This window comes from Antedon bifida, chromosome 4, assembly GCF_963402885.1.
Source record: "Antedon bifida chromosome 4, ecAntBifi1.1, whole genome shotgun sequence".
Classification (NCBI taxonomy): domain Eukaryota; kingdom Metazoa; phylum Echinodermata; class Crinoidea; order Comatulida; family Antedonidae; genus Antedon; species Antedon bifida.
In genome coordinates, this window is record NC_136229.1 from 29,732,817 (window position 1) to 29,750,458 (window position 17,642).

At 32.1% G+C, this 17,642-nt stretch overlaps 1 protein-coding gene across 1 annotated transcript in view; it reads right to left on the bottom strand.

Moving 5' to 3' along the window:
• Window positions 1–17,642, bottom strand: part of LOC144839326 (uncharacterized) — a 63,483-nt gene that overhangs the window by 4,202 nt on the left and 41,639 nt on the right. Inside the window, exons 78-107 of the mRNA XM_078694641.1 lie at window positions 17,372–17,623; window positions 16,722–16,979; window positions 16,193–16,435; window positions 15,523–15,762; window positions 14,946–15,188; window positions 14,435–14,680; window positions 14,016–14,258; window positions 13,525–13,770; window positions 12,839–13,084; window positions 12,290–12,538; window positions 11,783–12,025; window positions 11,341–11,589; window positions 9,784–10,035; window positions 8,944–9,189; window positions 8,457–8,699; window positions 7,615–7,875; window positions 6,841–7,083; window positions 6,097–6,348; window positions 5,645–5,893; window positions 5,257–5,499; window positions 4,924–5,163; window positions 4,332–4,445; window positions 3,759–4,025; window positions 2,927–3,039; window positions 2,420–2,621; window positions 2,205–2,306; window positions 1,762–1,889; window positions 1,050–1,199; window positions 567–933; window positions 182–357 (exon numbers count right to left, since the gene is read on the bottom strand). Coding sequence (XP_078550767.1) covers window positions 182–357; window positions 567–933; window positions 1,050–1,199; window positions 1,762–1,889; window positions 2,205–2,306; window positions 2,420–2,621; window positions 2,927–3,039; window positions 3,759–4,025; window positions 4,332–4,445; window positions 4,924–5,163; window positions 5,257–5,499; window positions 5,645–5,893; window positions 6,097–6,348; window positions 6,841–7,083; window positions 7,615–7,875; window positions 8,457–8,699; window positions 8,944–9,189; window positions 9,784–10,035; window positions 11,341–11,589; window positions 11,783–12,025; window positions 12,290–12,538; window positions 12,839–13,084; window positions 13,525–13,770; window positions 14,016–14,258; window positions 14,435–14,680; window positions 14,946–15,188; window positions 15,523–15,762; window positions 16,193–16,435; window positions 16,722–16,979; window positions 17,372–17,623 — 6,806 coding nt within the window. The remainder of the gene's footprint in view (window positions 1–181; window positions 358–566; window positions 934–1,049; window positions 1,200–1,761; window positions 1,890–2,204; window positions 2,307–2,419; window positions 2,622–2,926; window positions 3,040–3,758; window positions 4,026–4,331; window positions 4,446–4,923; window positions 5,164–5,256; window positions 5,500–5,644; window positions 5,894–6,096; window positions 6,349–6,840; window positions 7,084–7,614; window positions 7,876–8,456; window positions 8,700–8,943; window positions 9,190–9,783; window positions 10,036–11,340; window positions 11,590–11,782; window positions 12,026–12,289; window positions 12,539–12,838; window positions 13,085–13,524; window positions 13,771–14,015; window positions 14,259–14,434; window positions 14,681–14,945; window positions 15,189–15,522; window positions 15,763–16,192; window positions 16,436–16,721; window positions 16,980–17,371; window positions 17,624–17,642) is intronic.

The window sequence follows — 17,642 nt, forward strand, 5'->3', positions numbered from 1 at the left end:
AAAACAATAAATTCATAGTCCAATTAGAGAAGTTTACTATTTCAATCTTAAATTGATGACGTTCCTAAGTGATATTTCAACTAAAGATATGTATAGCCAAGATAAATAGGAATATCATTCTTTATTTATTCTGTAATTTAAATGTAAAATACTAGACTCTAGAAACAGATTGTCTACTTACCTCAGCAGGCACAAATGTTGTAATAATTGGATCTGATAAATTGTTCAATTCTACTCCAGGTATTGACAATGAAATAACTTGACCATTGGGTCGCCTGTCAGTATTAAACTGGTTTGTCGGAAAGAGTGAACTATCATTATATACTACTGTAACAATACGAAAAGCAGCACTTGATCCTATTAAAAAAAAGTAAGAATAGATACCTTTTCTGGCGAGTAATACTAAATAAATATATTTTCTGTTCCGTTATTCAATATACATAATTTTGCTATGGGCTATAATGTATAGCACACTCATTTTTTCCAAAACCAATGATGTTCATAAGATAATTATATGACATTTACACGGTCACAAAAGTAATATTACTAGACTGTTGACCACATACCATTAGATGTTGCAAACATTTCAGTAATTGTCGAAGGAATGTAGATACTGACAGATGCGGAACTATCTAGTTCATCCTCCTCACTAAATCCTGTCACATTTACTATTACACTAGTATCTGCCGATTGATAAGATGCAAATCCAATCCCAGTGTTTTCGAGTTCATTGGTTTTTACATTCTGAGCTTGTACTGCTACACTGCTCGTTACAAATTCATATTTATCATTTTCAAGATCAACAACTGCTAATTGTTCTTCAAGAGATTCAACAATTCTACTTGGAGCTTGTGTTTCCATCTGACTCTCTAAAAGAACCTCCTCATCCACTTTAAAAAGACTAGCAACAGTGTCAACTAAAGTTGATGTCACCTGTAATGGAATTTTAAAATTAAATAGCAATTTGTGTTTTTTAAACTATTATCCCTACTCTAATCAACAATTTAAATCGTAGAAGAATATATTTTTTTAAGTGTGAATAAACTCACTTCAGCAGATGTTGAATTTACAGAAGTAACACTTTCAATAATTTCTGCAGTTGCTTCCAAACCATCTGTTGTAATAGTATCTGATTCAGTTGTTGTAATGTTGTTGACTGCTGTAATTACTTTCTCTGCATTTTCTTCAGTAACTGTCACCTGCACAAATATAAAATACATATTGGGTTCCTGCATTTTATACTGTGATTTTAGCCACTGGGTAGGGCTACATGCTAACACGCTACTGTTAATCACGCTAATAAAAACTAAAGAGCTGTACTAGAATCACAAAATAAAGTAATTAATAATACACAGCAGAAAAATAATAGTATGAAAAAGGTGTTCATAAATAATGGAATGTAAGTATGTTTCAAGGGACTACTAAACATTTTTCAGATATAATTATAATTAGAAACAAAAATTAGAAATTAATTTGTAATACACAAAACAGTAACAGTAACATCAATTAATAATCAATATTAAAATAATAGTGAATTTGTACTAATATTTATAATATCAGAGCAGTGAACTTGAAATATCTCTAATATCAGAACATTAAAGTTGAAATATCATTCCTGCTAATACAACAGATGTTAGTAGGTAAGAGAAATGGTAAACATTATTCTTACTCCATGCACTTGTTTCAATAAGTAGTTAATATTGCAAACTATTTTATCTTTTCTTCGTTTCAATCTAACTCCACTACAAATGTGTAACTCACCATAGTTAACCTTTCTAAAAGTTCATCGGCTGTAGCATCTCGACCACAGTCTTGTAAAATTACATCTTGCCAAACAGCAGCTGACAGGCCATCACTATAGCATGTACACAAACCAAGTGACGTACCATCTATTTGTGGAAATAAGATTATTTTAGTCTTATAATTAATGATCACTACAATGGGTTCTTCCGAGAAAAGAAATAGACTCACTACAGCCTTGTAATAAGTCAGTAGTTGATCACTAAATATCCGAGTGTTTGGTGCTACCTCCAAAGTAAAATTTAGTACAATCATTTAATCTACTGCTTTACACAAACAATACAATCCATTTGATTTGTAGATTAGAAAATAATGGATTAGGTAAAATCATTTATCCATGCAATTATTTTACCAAACATATATTATATAAATTATAGAAAAAATATGTAAACAATCAAACTTACAATTAATTTTAGATTCTGGACAAACTTCCTTGGAGGATGCATTTTGACCAGCATCAGTAGTTTCAAATGTTAAGTCATCTATTATCTCCTTTTCACAACTCTCTTTAACAAATAAATAAATGAACCCATTTATTTTTTTTAATGGTTTATATAAACACATAAAGTGGATAAGGGTCCATGATTTTCCTCATATTAATATAAATGCAAGTTCTTACCTGTGCTAAATATGGCAATATTATCAGCATCTATAGTTCCTTCATTTCCTAACTTGGTAAACTCTTCTGATAAACTTTTGCTAAAATTGTCATACGATACATCCAAACTTGGTGTGTATATGTTGATATTAGCAATCACGCTTCCAGATCTTAGAGTACGAACTTGAACAAATATATCACTTATACTTATGCTCTCAGTTAACTGTAAACATAAAAGGAAGTACGACATCAGGACATTTAGTAAGAAACGGACATGAACATTTCTTTCAAGCCTATATATCAAAAGATAATAACAGTCTATTTTTTTTATTATGTATATGTTGTATCCATTACCATTTTGAATGAATATCGAATAAAAATTAATCAATAGAGATGAATAAACTGACAAACTAAAATATTGTCAACACTGTAGATGTAAAATAATCAGAGAAGGCGATAATATGTTCAGGCTATAATAAATATAATGTTTTAACCATTTTCAAAAAGATTAAACTAATAAAAACCTACCAAATTTGCAATTATTGTAGAAGTGTTTTTGAATTCTTCAGAGGAAGGGTTGTTCATTGCCGAAGTAAATTGAAAATTGAGGAAAGTTAATACTGTTGGCACAGCAATAGCATCTGCATAATAATAGATACAAAGTTAGTAAGAATTGTAAATAATATAGTACTGAAACATATTATTCAATAGAAATAGCTATTTCTAAAGAATACTAAATATCTCTATGTTTCATATAATGCAATAATGATAATGAATTTTAAAATATATAACATGTGAAAAACTATTTTAATTATACCCTTTCGTTGAATGCATAAATAAACTTCAATTGATGTTACTTAACTTAAGTTTATATGTTTTCTTATACTACACATTCTATGTTAATACAAAGGCATAAGGGTAAGTTTCCAGTGCATATTTGATCTAAGTAACTGGAAACAGTCTTTTTTGACCTAAAGTACTACACTGGGAAAATGTAATATAACACATACTGCCTTTTCTATTGTTGTACAATTTGATAGCCAAGACAAAGAAAACCCCTCGGTATATCTGTATTGTATTGGCCTATGTAAATACCAGAACTTGATTGGTCGACATGGCATCAACACGTATGTCTGAGTGTCATTGCCTTTTCTAGAGTTACAAGTTTATATCTATATCTTTATTTTTCTGGAATATTTTTTTGAAAATTTAAACCGACAGAAAAATATTCCTTTTGAGGATATAAATTTATTTCATAATGCACCTCTGAACAGACAGTATCTTTATAATGATCCCTTTTTAAATTACACTATGTGTCTATTTTGTAGTAGTTTTGAAGTAAGTACTGTAATAAGTGTACCTTTAACAACAAGAACTGCTTTCATTGACTTATCTGTTACGCCATCATGTGGTGATACTCCAAATGCTTTGCAGTAATAATAGCCTTGATTTTCCAGACCAACTTCATTAATTGTGAGGAACTTAAGACTTTGTGTTTCAGATGAGAGTTCAACGTCATCTTTATACCAACGCCAATCAATTGAGTAAGTTATAATACATTCAAAAGTGACTGTACTTTGCAAATTAACACTCTTCGATAAAGGTTGAATTTCTGCTGTTGGCTCACCTAAATATTATGTAATATATGTATATTAGTTGTATTTGAAATTGGTCTGATATATTGGTTTCAAATTCCTATTGTTTATTATTAACCTCACTAAAAATCAGTGAAGCAAAATTGCATCATGAATCATCGTTACAAATGTATTATTCTATAAGAGCTTGTTTTTACTGTTATCAATCAATAATAAAACATTCAAAATAATGAAATGGCCCCTCGTTCCTAAATAACAATGTGAAACAGGAAGTTTTTTTTAGAAAGGATACAATTCGGTCTAATACTACGATAATACCAACTTGGTTATATATATACCTGGTGGCATTTGACATAAGTTGCCTTCATATAATACAGGACAGTTGCATTCAAAGTCTGTCTCTAACTGTGCACAGGTTCCTCCATTTTGACAAGGTGAAGAAGTACACGAATCTGTGAAAATAAATATTGCAACACATCACTTATAACCTATACAAGATGCTTTTGATTTGTTTATTAGCAAACAAACTTAAATATAATACAAATGTGCCAGTTTTGTATCGGATTCTAATTTAATATTCAGAGAATTACAAATTAATCCTAACCTTGAATTGGGTTATTTGAGGTTTATTGTACAGTACATTAACTACGTCACACTTAGATAATATATAACGATGTTGGCACAGAAAGCGGAAAGAATTATTGTCTGAAAATTAAATTGTTTTTCATTGATATAGCAGGCTTGAGTAGTGAAGATACGCCACCTGCAAATTTTTCATATTCCTCTATATGAAGAATTTGCAGGCGGCGAATCTTCACTAGTCAAGCCTGCTACATCAATGAAAACAATTTTCAGACAATACTTCTTTCCGCTTTCTGTGTCAATACATTTCTGTTCAAAAGATTTTAATCATTATTTAATAATACTTGCCTCCTATTTTGATTTCAAATTGACATGTACCGCTGTTTTCTGATTGGTCAATTCCAGTGTACGTTACCGTATGTGTCCCAAAAGTAAATACATCTCCTGATGTTCGTGTTGAACTTATATTTACAGGTTTTTCAGAATTATCAGTATACCTGGGATCTGGCCAAGTAATGCTGATTCCCAATGTGGTGGTTGCTACATCAATGATGTCACGAGGACACTCTAAAACAGGGGCTTCGGTATCTATTAGAACAACAATTGTGTTAATAATTATTTTTGTCTATTGTAACAGTATGTAATACAGTATTATTGCAGACATTCTTTTATCTGAATTACCTTCAACAGTGACATTAAATGAACATATTGCAATGTTATTGCTGTTATCACTAGCAATGTATACAACAGAAGTGGTTCCAATATTAAACGAACTATCAGGACTCGTTGACGCAACTAGTGACACTTGACCCGAGTTATCTTCAATTTCAGGAGTGTCCCAACTTACACGTGCAGTAGATGCCCTCTGATCAGTTTCTGTATTAATACTATCTGGACATGTTTTAAATACTGGAACTTGCTCATCTATAAAAAGTATAACTTTATATATAACTATAATATCAGGTATATAACATAACAGTATTTAATGCTTGCTATTATGTTAAGAAAGTGGCAATTTGATGCATAACACATTCATGGTATATCGTAAAAAATGAATAAAAATTCGTACCTATAACAATTACTGTAAAAGAGCAGTTATCCATGTTTCCAAATCCATCTGTTACCACATACTCTAATGTTGTTACGCCAATTGGAAACTCTTGTCCAGATTGGTTGTACTGTGTACCGGTCCCAGACACTCGTAAGTCATCGGTGTTATCGGTGATATTCAGTGACCATTTGACCACCGCTACAGATGACCCGTCACCAGCATGGATATTCACATTGTCAGGACAGGATATTTGTGGGTTTTCATCATCTATTATTATAAAAGAAGAGAGATTTTGTACATTTGTTCATTATACACATGTTCACACTGCACGCACATAGGTATCAAAATGACCGCAATTGTACTGGGAATTTGTGTATGACATTTGGCCATTATCCGCCATCTTGGCTCCAATATAGCGGTCATAATGGGGTGAGGAGGGATTTTAAAAATATAGCAATGTAATTTCTTACCAATGACTGTTATGTAGAAAATACAATACCCAGTGTTCATCGATGTGTCTGTAGCTTCATACCTCACCATTGTAGTTCCGAGTTGAAATGTATTTGATGACGGATTTATATTACTGCTGTAATCTAAGAGCCCAGGTACATTATCCTGGAATACAGGTACTGTCCAATTAATGTCTTTTTTGTAAGGAACTCCAGGGTCTGTTCTATAGGTATCATTATCTGGGCAGGTCAACGCCTCTGGCGGTTCAATATCTAAACAAATCATACATATATATATATATAAATCCTTCTCCTATTGTAAAAGTGATACTATGAAAAATATATTATTAGAGTGTAACTTAATAAATAACAATATGAGATATCGTTAGAATATGAGGATTTATAACTTTTGTTTAAATGATCAAACCATCATTTTGGGATATGAAGTTATTAATCTTATCTCCCTTTGTTAATGATGATTGTTTATGTTTTTGTTGGCAATAAAGTAAAGTAATATCGTAAGCATATTAATCATCAATTAATTAATCATTTTTACTTGTAGAAGAATAACATGCTCTTAAATTGTGTTCATTTTTTTTTCTTCTTTTACGATGACATACCAGATTATTTCTTTACATCGTTATTGCTATCTTATTACCATTGTTATGTGATGCCTGTTTGTTTTTTGTTTTTGGGAATATTTTTTTTAAATATATAAAATATAAAAAAAATAGAAGTAGTAACTAATTAAAATTTAACACTAACCTTGTACATTTATTGTAAAATTACACGTAGCAGTATTTATAAAACCATCTTCAGCTGTGTATGTTACAATCGTGTCACCTATGTAAAACCTACTACCATTGATGTGTGTTATTGCAAGGCTTGGAGTTCCTGCATTATCTTCTGCCGTTGGTTCTGTCCATGTGACAATAGTGTAGTTTACACCTGGGGATGTTGTCAAATTCATATGAGGAGGACAGTCAGTAATCACAGGTGGTTCTTTATCTGTTAAACAAATATTTATACACAATGTTGAAAATTATTTATTAGAATTTCTTTTTTCTTTTCAACCAGAAATCATATTACCAGATATCTTAAAATTGTATCCACTGAAATCTCACTTTTACTGACTTGTCTATTGTGTCTTCTGAGGTGACCTCTTCAGTAAAAGACTACTCTCGCAATAGGCTTAGTGTATAGGACCACAGTCAGCACAAAGAAAGATAATCCCATAGGTTTTTAATCATGTACCGTGACGTTTAATGTACCACGAAGAATATATATTAACGGATCAAACACGAGATACAAGGCAATGAGAATAAAGAACATTGCCTGGAGATACAAGCAAATGGTAGCGATTTTTAAATCCAAGCCTCTCACATGATTAACAGATATTACCATTACGCAATGTATATTGTACTTATATATTCAACGTCTTAATAATACACTTGTAAGATGTCGATTTCAACATATTTAAGTTTCTCTAAAACAACAAATGTAAACCCGGGGGTTCAGAGATTGAAGAATGTACAATACCTTCAACCGTGATATAGAATGTACAAGAAGCAATGTTCCCTGAAGTATCTTCTGCTGTGTAAGCTTGCTCATATGCTGCATTACCAGTAATAGAAATATTTACAGGAGGAGAAACGAGAGGAATCGGCACTACGCTGGTTGGCAAAATGTCTACATTATCAGTTGGTACAGGTACATTCCAAGTTACTAATGTCAAGGCTAATCCAGGATCTGTTTCCTGTGTTATATTATCAGGACATAAAATATTAGGAAGTTCTTTATCTGGAAAGAACAAAAAACAATGTTTCATTTTGATATTATACAAGTCTCAAACATGTTTTATACTTTAGGTTAAAACACACTGCGGTTGTACTGGTAGAAGTTAGCCGGGTATTAAAGATGTAAACCTGCCATTATATGCATTTAATTAACTAAGTATAACTAATACTCGATTCACACATAACCTTGGTACAAACAAATGTACGATCGGTATCTTCGACGCCAATGCGGTATCATGAGTTTTTTTACATGGCGTTTATATATAGTCCAGCTGGTTCTAGACAGTGTTTCAACTTAATATTTCTTACGTATAATACATGAGCTCAAATCGAATATTTTCAAGACGACAAAAACAATCTAAGCGTTTATTTTACATAATACCGACCATGACAAAACTAGCATCTGAAAGCTTTGTAACTGCAATTTCTTTTACATTTTGTTACATTTGTATTGTACGTGTGAATGGGTAATGGTTTTGAATTTATAAAGTTCAAATTACAAAAAAAGATGTTTAAGAATAAGGAATCAATTATTCACCATTCTCAAAATATATTTAGTTTTTCAAATGATTGCGTTATACCTACCTTCTACTGAAATGAAAAATTCACAGGTTGCATTGTTATTTGAGTTATCATAAACAATATACATCACAGTGTATGTTGAAATATTATACATCTGATTGGGATAATAATTCTGCACTGTTCTTTGTATACCATTGTTGTCAATAGCAACTGGTTCAACCCATGACACATTAGCTGTTACTAAACCAGGATCTGTTCCTACGGTAAACGATTCCGGACATTTGTCAAAATATGGTAATTCCAAATCTATAAAAAAAGCATACAGTCTTAAATATTGTATATAGGTCAGCAGATATATTATAACCATTCTAAAATTTGGCATCATATTACAATCTATTTTGTCATGTACCTTTGAATTATAAAACGTTTTAATGCAGCCAGTGAAACTTGCATCGCCTACAGCCAAGTACCTATTATACTTACTAAGAATTCAAGGTAAATGTTGAATCGCTATATAAAATTACAAAAATTGAGTTGATTTTTCATTTACCTCTAACAGTTATTGTAAAAGTACACGTAGCTATATTGTTAAAAGCATCAATGGCAGTATAAGTTATAACAAAAGTGCCAATATTAAACTTGTCACCGCTCATCTTTGGTGAAGAATAAAGCACTATAGCCAGTCCAGAATTATCAAAAACACTAGCTGGTGTCCAGTTGACAACAACAGTAGAACTTGTATTTCCAAGCATAACAAGTGTATCATTTGGACATGTAAGTACAGGAGGTACATCATCTACAAGAGTTAAATTAAGATGGTCATTTGAATAGTTTTAGCTGCACAAATATATAAATTTACACAATGGCAAATATATACTGGTATATACTTCATTTCGATTGAATTGAATTGAATTTGAATATTTTATTTATACTGGGCGACCTCTTCTGTCAAAGACTGGTCTCCCAGAGGGCCCAGTTATGATCAGTGGCTGTGATGTACTAATACACCGGGGTAACCCCTACTCGTCTCGAAATATGTACTAGGTTCTTTAAAGTGCACACGAGCTAGATGTGTACACTGGACCTACGGTTTATAGTCCTTATCCGAGAAGACTCGTTCTACCACCAGAACCATGGAGTGAGTGAGCCTCGAACCCCTGTCGATGTTATGGCTACGTAATTACGGTTCCACTGTCTTAACCGCTCGGCCACTCACGCACTCTATATTGATTTTTGCCATAGTGAAATCCAGTATACTCTAATTAGGTTAAGTTAGATAATAATTAAGATATTGACGGCCAAAATAATTAATTTAAAGGGTTAATAAGTCAGAATACATTTACATGCAGTTTAAATACCAGAATGAGTACATTATGTAGGAATTCATTACCTGAAACTTCAATGTTAAAAGAACATGTAGTGTTGATGTTTCCAGAACTGTCTGTTGCAGTTACATCAACGGTATGATTTCCAATAGGCAATGTTGCTTCTTGCTGAATACTAGTAGTTATGTTTGGTACTACACCCGAGTTGTCGGTAGCTGTAGTAACACGTGTCCAAGTCACAGTGGTAGAATCTGTTGTAGTATCAGTGGTTGTCTCAATATTGTCAGGGCAAGACGTAATAATTGGTGCTTCATTATCTGTGATTTCAATTTTTTTAGATATTATTATAACTTAATGAAACAAGTACAGTAATGCATTCTTTCTTTATTTCCATTCATTAAATATATATATATATATATATATATATAAACAAATCAGGCAAAGAACATTAATTCTAAACCGCCCGGTGATATACTGAAATTTAATTAATTAATTTGAAACGATAAAGATGAGGAAATCTGTGAGAATGAGAAAAAGTCGCCCCAACCGAGACTCGAACTCGGACCGCCTGCTTGATATGCAGATGTCCTAACCATTAGACCACTGGGGCTTTCATGGTATTGTTCGAACTCGATTGGATAGCGACTCTTTAACATTCTCGGCGTGGTACGGCGGAACAGCACTAGTCCTCAGTTGTACGCACGCGCACCAGAGATCAAATTGATACGCCCTCATCTTACAGTATTTTTATTCACGAGGCGGGATCTCCGAAGAGATACTTTTATATATATAAACAAATCAGGCAAAGAACATTAATTCTAAACCGCCCGGTGATATACTGAAATTTAATTAATTAATTTGAAACGATAAAGATGAGGAAATCTGTGAGAATGAGAAAAAGTCGCCCCAACCGAGACTCGAACTCGGACCGCCTGCTTGATATGCAGATGTCCTAACCATTAGACCACTGGGGCTTTCATGGTATTGTTCGAACTCGATTGGATAGCGACTCTTTAACATTCTCGGCGTGGTACGGCGGAACAGCACTAGTCCTCAGTTGTACGCACGCGCACCAGAGATCAAATTGATACGCCCTCATCTTACAGTATTTTTATTCACGAGGCGGGATCTCCGAAGAGATACTTTTATATATATAAACAAATCAGGCAAAGAACATTAATTCTAAACCGCCCGGTGATATACTGAAATTTAATTAATTAATTTGAAACGATAAAGATGAGGAAATCTGTGAGAATGAGAAAAAGTCTTATATATATATGAAGAACATGGAGAAAAAAGAATTGGAGAGGGATCTCAGAATATATACATGTGAAAAAACGGCCACAGGGGCATAGGCTTATAACGTATACATTACAAATGATGACAACATATATTATCATAATTGTAAAATGAAATAGCTTCAATGTTTATTCAGATGGCTCATAGCAGAGAAAAGTTCAGATCCACGTGTATTTAATATCGTGTTTTATATAGTGTACTGAGTAGATATAGAATATCATAAAACAAGTTATAAGAAAATAACGGGAAAACAGTATCAATGTTATTGTAATAATAACTTGAAGATGAAATGAATCAACAAGAGAAATTACTCAAAATAATACCTTCAACTGTAATAGTAAAAGTACACGTCATATTAACATTATCGTATGGATCAGTTGCAGTGTACTGTACCAGTGTATTCCCAGCTGGGAATTTAAATGTGGTGTTGTGTGAGCCAACGATAATTGGTAAAGTTTCTGAATTGTCGCTAGCTGTTGGTGTGTTCCATGTAGCAACACCGATATATTCTCCGTTAGTAGTGTTTACTGACTGACTATCAGGACAGAATGTAAACACTGGTGCTTCGTTATCTATAATTATAAAAAGATAACACAAATCTTTATACATATAAACAAGTAAATAAACATGTACAGTATATGTACCAGATTAGATGTACTTGATTGTTTTTTTTTTCTTTTGAGAGCGTACTTATTTCAATTATATATAATAGCAAAGCTACTGACTACTTCATAATCACTTTGGTCAAAATAAGTATTAACATACCTTCTACAGTGACAGTAAATGAACACGTAGCAGTATTTTCATATGGATCTTCAGCAGTGTATGTCACCACAGTATTGCCAATTAAGAACTCACTTCCTGGTCCTATGTCTGCTGTGAGACCCCAATACCCAGAATTGTCAATTGCTGTTGGTTCTATCCAAGAGATATTAGCAGTCGGTAGTCCCGTAGTAGTGTTTACTGTCGTATCAATTGGACAGTTATTGATAACTGGATTTTCATTATCTAAAAAAAATAGGGCACTGTATTATGTCTATGTAAATAAGTTATGGATGACTATAAGAACTACAATAAACTAAGGTTTAAAAACTGTGGCGTATGTTTTAAAAATACCTGGAAATTAAATTGGTTCCTGATCAGCTATTGGACTATGAATAACTGAAATTCCGCCCCGTGTTTTGTGTTTTCATCTTTGCAAAGGTATATACAATGCTCTGATTTTAAAATTACATTCAATTGAAATACAACAAACAATGGAAGAATACTTACCAGTAACAGTAATTGTAAAGTTGCACATTGCTGCATTGCCTGAGCTATCAACTGCATCATATATAACAACAGTACTTCCAATGTTAAAAGCATTGTTTCCAGATGTGTACTTGGACGTTGGTTTTATAACTTCACCAGAATTGTCATTTACAATCGGATCACCCCAGGTGACATTGTATGTGTCATGTTGGCCATATGTTGTATTAGTTGTAATATCAGATGGGCACTGCAAGTTTGGATCATCATCATCTATTGAAAATTAACAATAGTAAATTGAAGAAATAATAAATGTAATGTAAAACATTTCGAGTGAACAAAATCAACTTGAAACCAAAATTTAGATACTATCATTACAAATAAAAGGTTTTTCTATGTTTAACACACTATCATGATTTTCAACACAGGTAACATTATGGAAAATAACTCATAAGTCATTTTCAAAATATACGTATACTAAATAAGGAGGGCTGAATTCTTCTGTGATCGTTACCTTACATTACAGGCAGTACGACAGGACATCAAGTATCATAAAACAAAATCAGCACTTACCATAAATATAAATAATGAAAGAACACACTGCTATGTTGTTGTAAGGATCAGTTGCATTATATACAACTAATGTTTGCCCTATTCTAAACATGTCACCAGACATATGAGACTGAACACTCAACAAGAGCTCTCCACTGTTGTCCGAAACACTTGGGTCACTCCAATTCACTATTGCTGATGCTTGATTAGGATCAGTAGCCATAGTAATATTTGATGGACAAGTATAAAAAATAGGAGCCTCATTGTCTAAGTTTTTTTCGGAAAAAAAATAAAAATGAAGACATTATAATGATTATATTATTATCATGATTTAGATATTATATTAGAATATATTAGTTTACATTAACAAGAAAAAAGAATTATGTAATATATTTTTTTTCATTGTGAGAAAGCAAATTCTTTCACTTCTGTTAATAGCAACATAATGTGGATGGAAGGAATTGTTTGTTTTTGTTTATTTTAGTCTAAGAGTGAATGTACTTACTAAAGTTTACTTTAGGAAAAAAACCTTTAACTGTAACTAAAATGTTTTTATAACACTCTATACATACTAAAAGTTTATATTATTTGCAAGAAGATGAGGATCAGCAAGTGGCCAACTAAGATTATAATATTACTAAGATGCGAAAACAATATGTAATCTGCATGAACCATGAACCATAGAGCCAAACTTAAAGCAAACTTACCAACAATATCAACCGAAAACAAACAGATAGCAGTGTTACTACTGTTGTCTGTTGCGTTGTAAGACACCAATGTTTCACCAATTGGGAATAATGAAAATGGTAGATTGGATTTATACCAGTTGAGGTAACCTGAATTGTCAGAAGCTATTGGTTCAGTCCAGTTGGCAGTGCCAGTAGCTTGGCCAGGGTCAGTGTATGACATAACAGGGTAATCAGGACAGTCTGAAATTACTGGTGGATATTTATCTGTATAATAAATATTGTATGTGATCAATTAAAATGTAAATGATCAATTCAAATATAAATGATCAATTTATCAAGGGTTTTGTTAAAGTAAGAGATATTATGAATTTGTCATATTCAGAACCAAATTCTACATTTATTATAGCAGAAATTAACATTACATTATCGGAGCAGGTAACTATATGATATTATATTTATATAATCTTATTTGATTGGATGGTCTTTGTAAAAACTTAAACAAATATTACCTATTACAATAACATAAAATGAGCATGAATCTTGATTGTCAGCATCATCCCATGCCATGTAAGTCACCAGTGTCATGCCTATATTAAAATAATATGACTGGTTATGACTTTGTGTCATTCTGACGACACCTACGTTATCAGTAGCGTCTGGTAATGTCCAATCAGCCTGTGCAGTAGAACTGTTCATATCTACTTCCACAAATACATTGCCAATGCTGCAATTAAATTCCGGATTTTCATTATCTGAAATTAGAAAAGAAATATGTTGTGATGACTTGAATACTTTAGGAATAGCATTAAAAATGGCAGTATAATGAGAAATAAATAATTCACAGGTGTAAAACTACATGTGGCAGAATAAAGTGCATGATAATAAGCAAGCATTAGGCTGCTACACGCTCAACACAAACTTTGATTACCTTGGACAATTACAGTAAAAGAGCAAATACCAATGTTACCATCTTCATCTACAGCTGTAATGTTAACAGAATGAGTTCCAACATAAAAACTATCACCAGGATAATTCACTTGAGTAACTGTTAACATGCCAGAATTGTCCATAGGTTGAGGGTCATCCCATGACACGTTGGCATATGCAAGGCCTTCATCAGTGACTACTTCTATTGGAGAATTTGGGCAGTTGATAAACACAGGATCTTCTGTATCTATATATTCAAAATAAATCAGTACAATTAGTCCACATAGAGGAGGATGAATATGATTACTGTATGTATAGTTTATCAAAAGGCGTCTAGATAAGCAAAACTTAATCTTGATTGATTGCACTATACGCAAGCTTGATAATCGGAAATAAATCATTAGGGTGTATGAGCACACCTAGAGTACAACGCAATTATAGGCATAACCTTATCTGTACCACTTATTAGTTTTAATGTAAGTGGTAGAAAGTGTACACCAACAAACAAATACCTTGAACTATTACTTCAAACACACAAGTTGTTTTTAATCCGGCAGTATCAAATGCGGTGTATGTCACTGTAACTGTGCCAATTTCAAATGAATCACCAGGTATGTGTGTAGATGTTACATTGTATACTCCGGCATTATCAGTAGCTGCTGGTTCTATCCATGTTACAGATCTATTGGCCATTCCAACAGGAACCATGGCAATTATATTAGCAGGACATCCAATGTATTCAGGAGGCTCAGTATCTGAAAAAAGTGTGCTGAATATTAATATTCGACAAATATAAACAAATATTATTAAGAGATAAGATTTAAAGTATGTAAGCGTTGCAGTACAACATTACGATTATTTAAAAAAAGCCTTTCTCAAGTTCTGGTTGAAAAAAGTTGTGAAAATATCTAGCCCATGGACAAAACAGAATCATGAGAAGTGTTCTATCTATATAGTCTATTAACAAAACAGAGCAATGGCAAGTCTCGTGTAGCCTATGTCTGACCCAGAGTCAGAATACCACCATAACAAGTCGTTATTATTATTATAATTTTAAATAATTTGATAATCTGACCAAATCATTGTTACCTGTTACTGTGACATTAAATGTACACTCTGCTTTATTGCCCTCAGAGTCTGTTGCAACATATTTTACCACTGTTACTGTGATATTAAATGTATCAAATGGGACATAGTTGCTATCAAGTTCAATAACACCAACGTTATCATATACTGAAATTGTCCAATTCACTACAGCATACGGCAGTCTGGGATCTGTGTTTACCTCTATATTACTAGGACATGGATCAAATATCGGTATCTCAACATCTGAGGGAGAAACAGACATCAATAGTCTGCTTGTATTCATTGTTTAAGGAATAAGGAAATTATGAGGTTTCATCAGATTTTTGAAAAATATCAAATAGATTCTGTTACGGTATTATTATTTTTGGTAGATTTGTAAACTAATAAATGAAATGTGTTCTTCTTCTATGACAACGTGTTCTATAGATAGTTATTTATTCCTAAACCTCCAAAATTCATATCATTGAGCATAAGGACAATTCTTTACTAGAAATGTTTTTCTGCGCAGCCAAAGTCATTTTAAAACCAATACAAAGTAATGTGTTTAATTTTAGCAAAATGGCAGAAAGGAAAAATTAAAATTTACGTTTCAGAATTATACATATTTATTAAAAATGTGACTAACTTTGTAGTTATGCATAAGACAAACTATCGAAACGGTAATTAATCTTACCAAAGATTGTAACAATAAATGTACAATTAACAGAGTTTCCATATGGATCTTCAGAAAAATAATAAACTGTTGTGTTGCCTGGATAGAAGCGATCACCAGAAAAGTAATTTGACATGTTCACATGAACGATGCCAGAGTTGTCTGTAATGTCTGGTTCAACCCAATTGGCAATACCGTATGCTTCACCAATTAAAGTCACATTTACAATGCTATTTGGACAATTCAGCATTGGCTTCTCAATATCTACATTATGATTTAATAAACATTAGGTTAGTGAGTTAATTTTGAATTTCTATACTCAACAAACGTAAGACAATGTGTGGATAACAATTTACTAAATTGAATTCAAAAGACAACATTGCATGTTCTAAAACGATCTTTTTGCTAATAACTTTCTGTATTTATAGGTTTAGAAGTAGTCTTTGTTGGATTCAAATTTCGTACTGAGGAAGATTATGCAATAGAGCTTGTGTAAAAATAAAAACATTATTTAAAATAATAGTTAAAAGCAATGCTAGTGTACATTCACCTCGTATAAAGACAATAAATGTGCAGTTATCACTGTTTCCAAATGCATCAGTTACTGTATATTCAAGTGTTGTTGTTCCAATAGGAAAGTTTTCACCAGATTGATTATAACTTGAACCTGATCCTGTTAGGCTGAGCTCATATAAATATTCTGTGTTGTCTGTGTATTCAACATCCCATTGAATCCAAGCTGTTGCTTGTCCATTGCTTGTTGTCACATTGAAGTCACTTGGACATTTTATGATTGGGTTTTCAGTATCTATGAATAAAAAAAACAACAATACAATCTGTTACTTGTAAATCTGAAATATATTTTTATTGAATTTTATTGTATGGTTTATTATTGAATATTGAATATTATTAAACCTATGAATTTTGGTCAATGTAAAATCCGACGGAATTTATAAAATAATAATAAATAATTTTGAATATTATTATCAATAATAAATTTCATCTGATTTTATAACATATTATGTTTATAACATTGTTATGTTCATGCATTCAATTATTTATAATATTTAATTTTTTTTTGCAACATTAAAATCTGCTATTCTACACTTCAGATTTGAGATTTTACAAAATAATTTGTGTAAACAAATTTATAAAATTAAAAATAAATAAAATATAAATCAATAATCACAATATTCTCACCCTCAATTGTAATTGAGAAAAAGCAAGGTGCGTCATTTCCAGATGGATCCTGTGCCATGCAGCTTACATTTTGTTGTATTGTTGGCCAAACGGCATTAAACTGGTCACCTGATTCACTCGTACAATCATATGTAACGTTACCTGAATTATCAGTAACTGATACATTCCAATAAACAGTTGAGTATGATTGGGACTCATCTGTATATGACATAATGTTGCCACTAGGGCAATCAAATACAGGATCTTTATTATCTGCAATAAAATAAATACA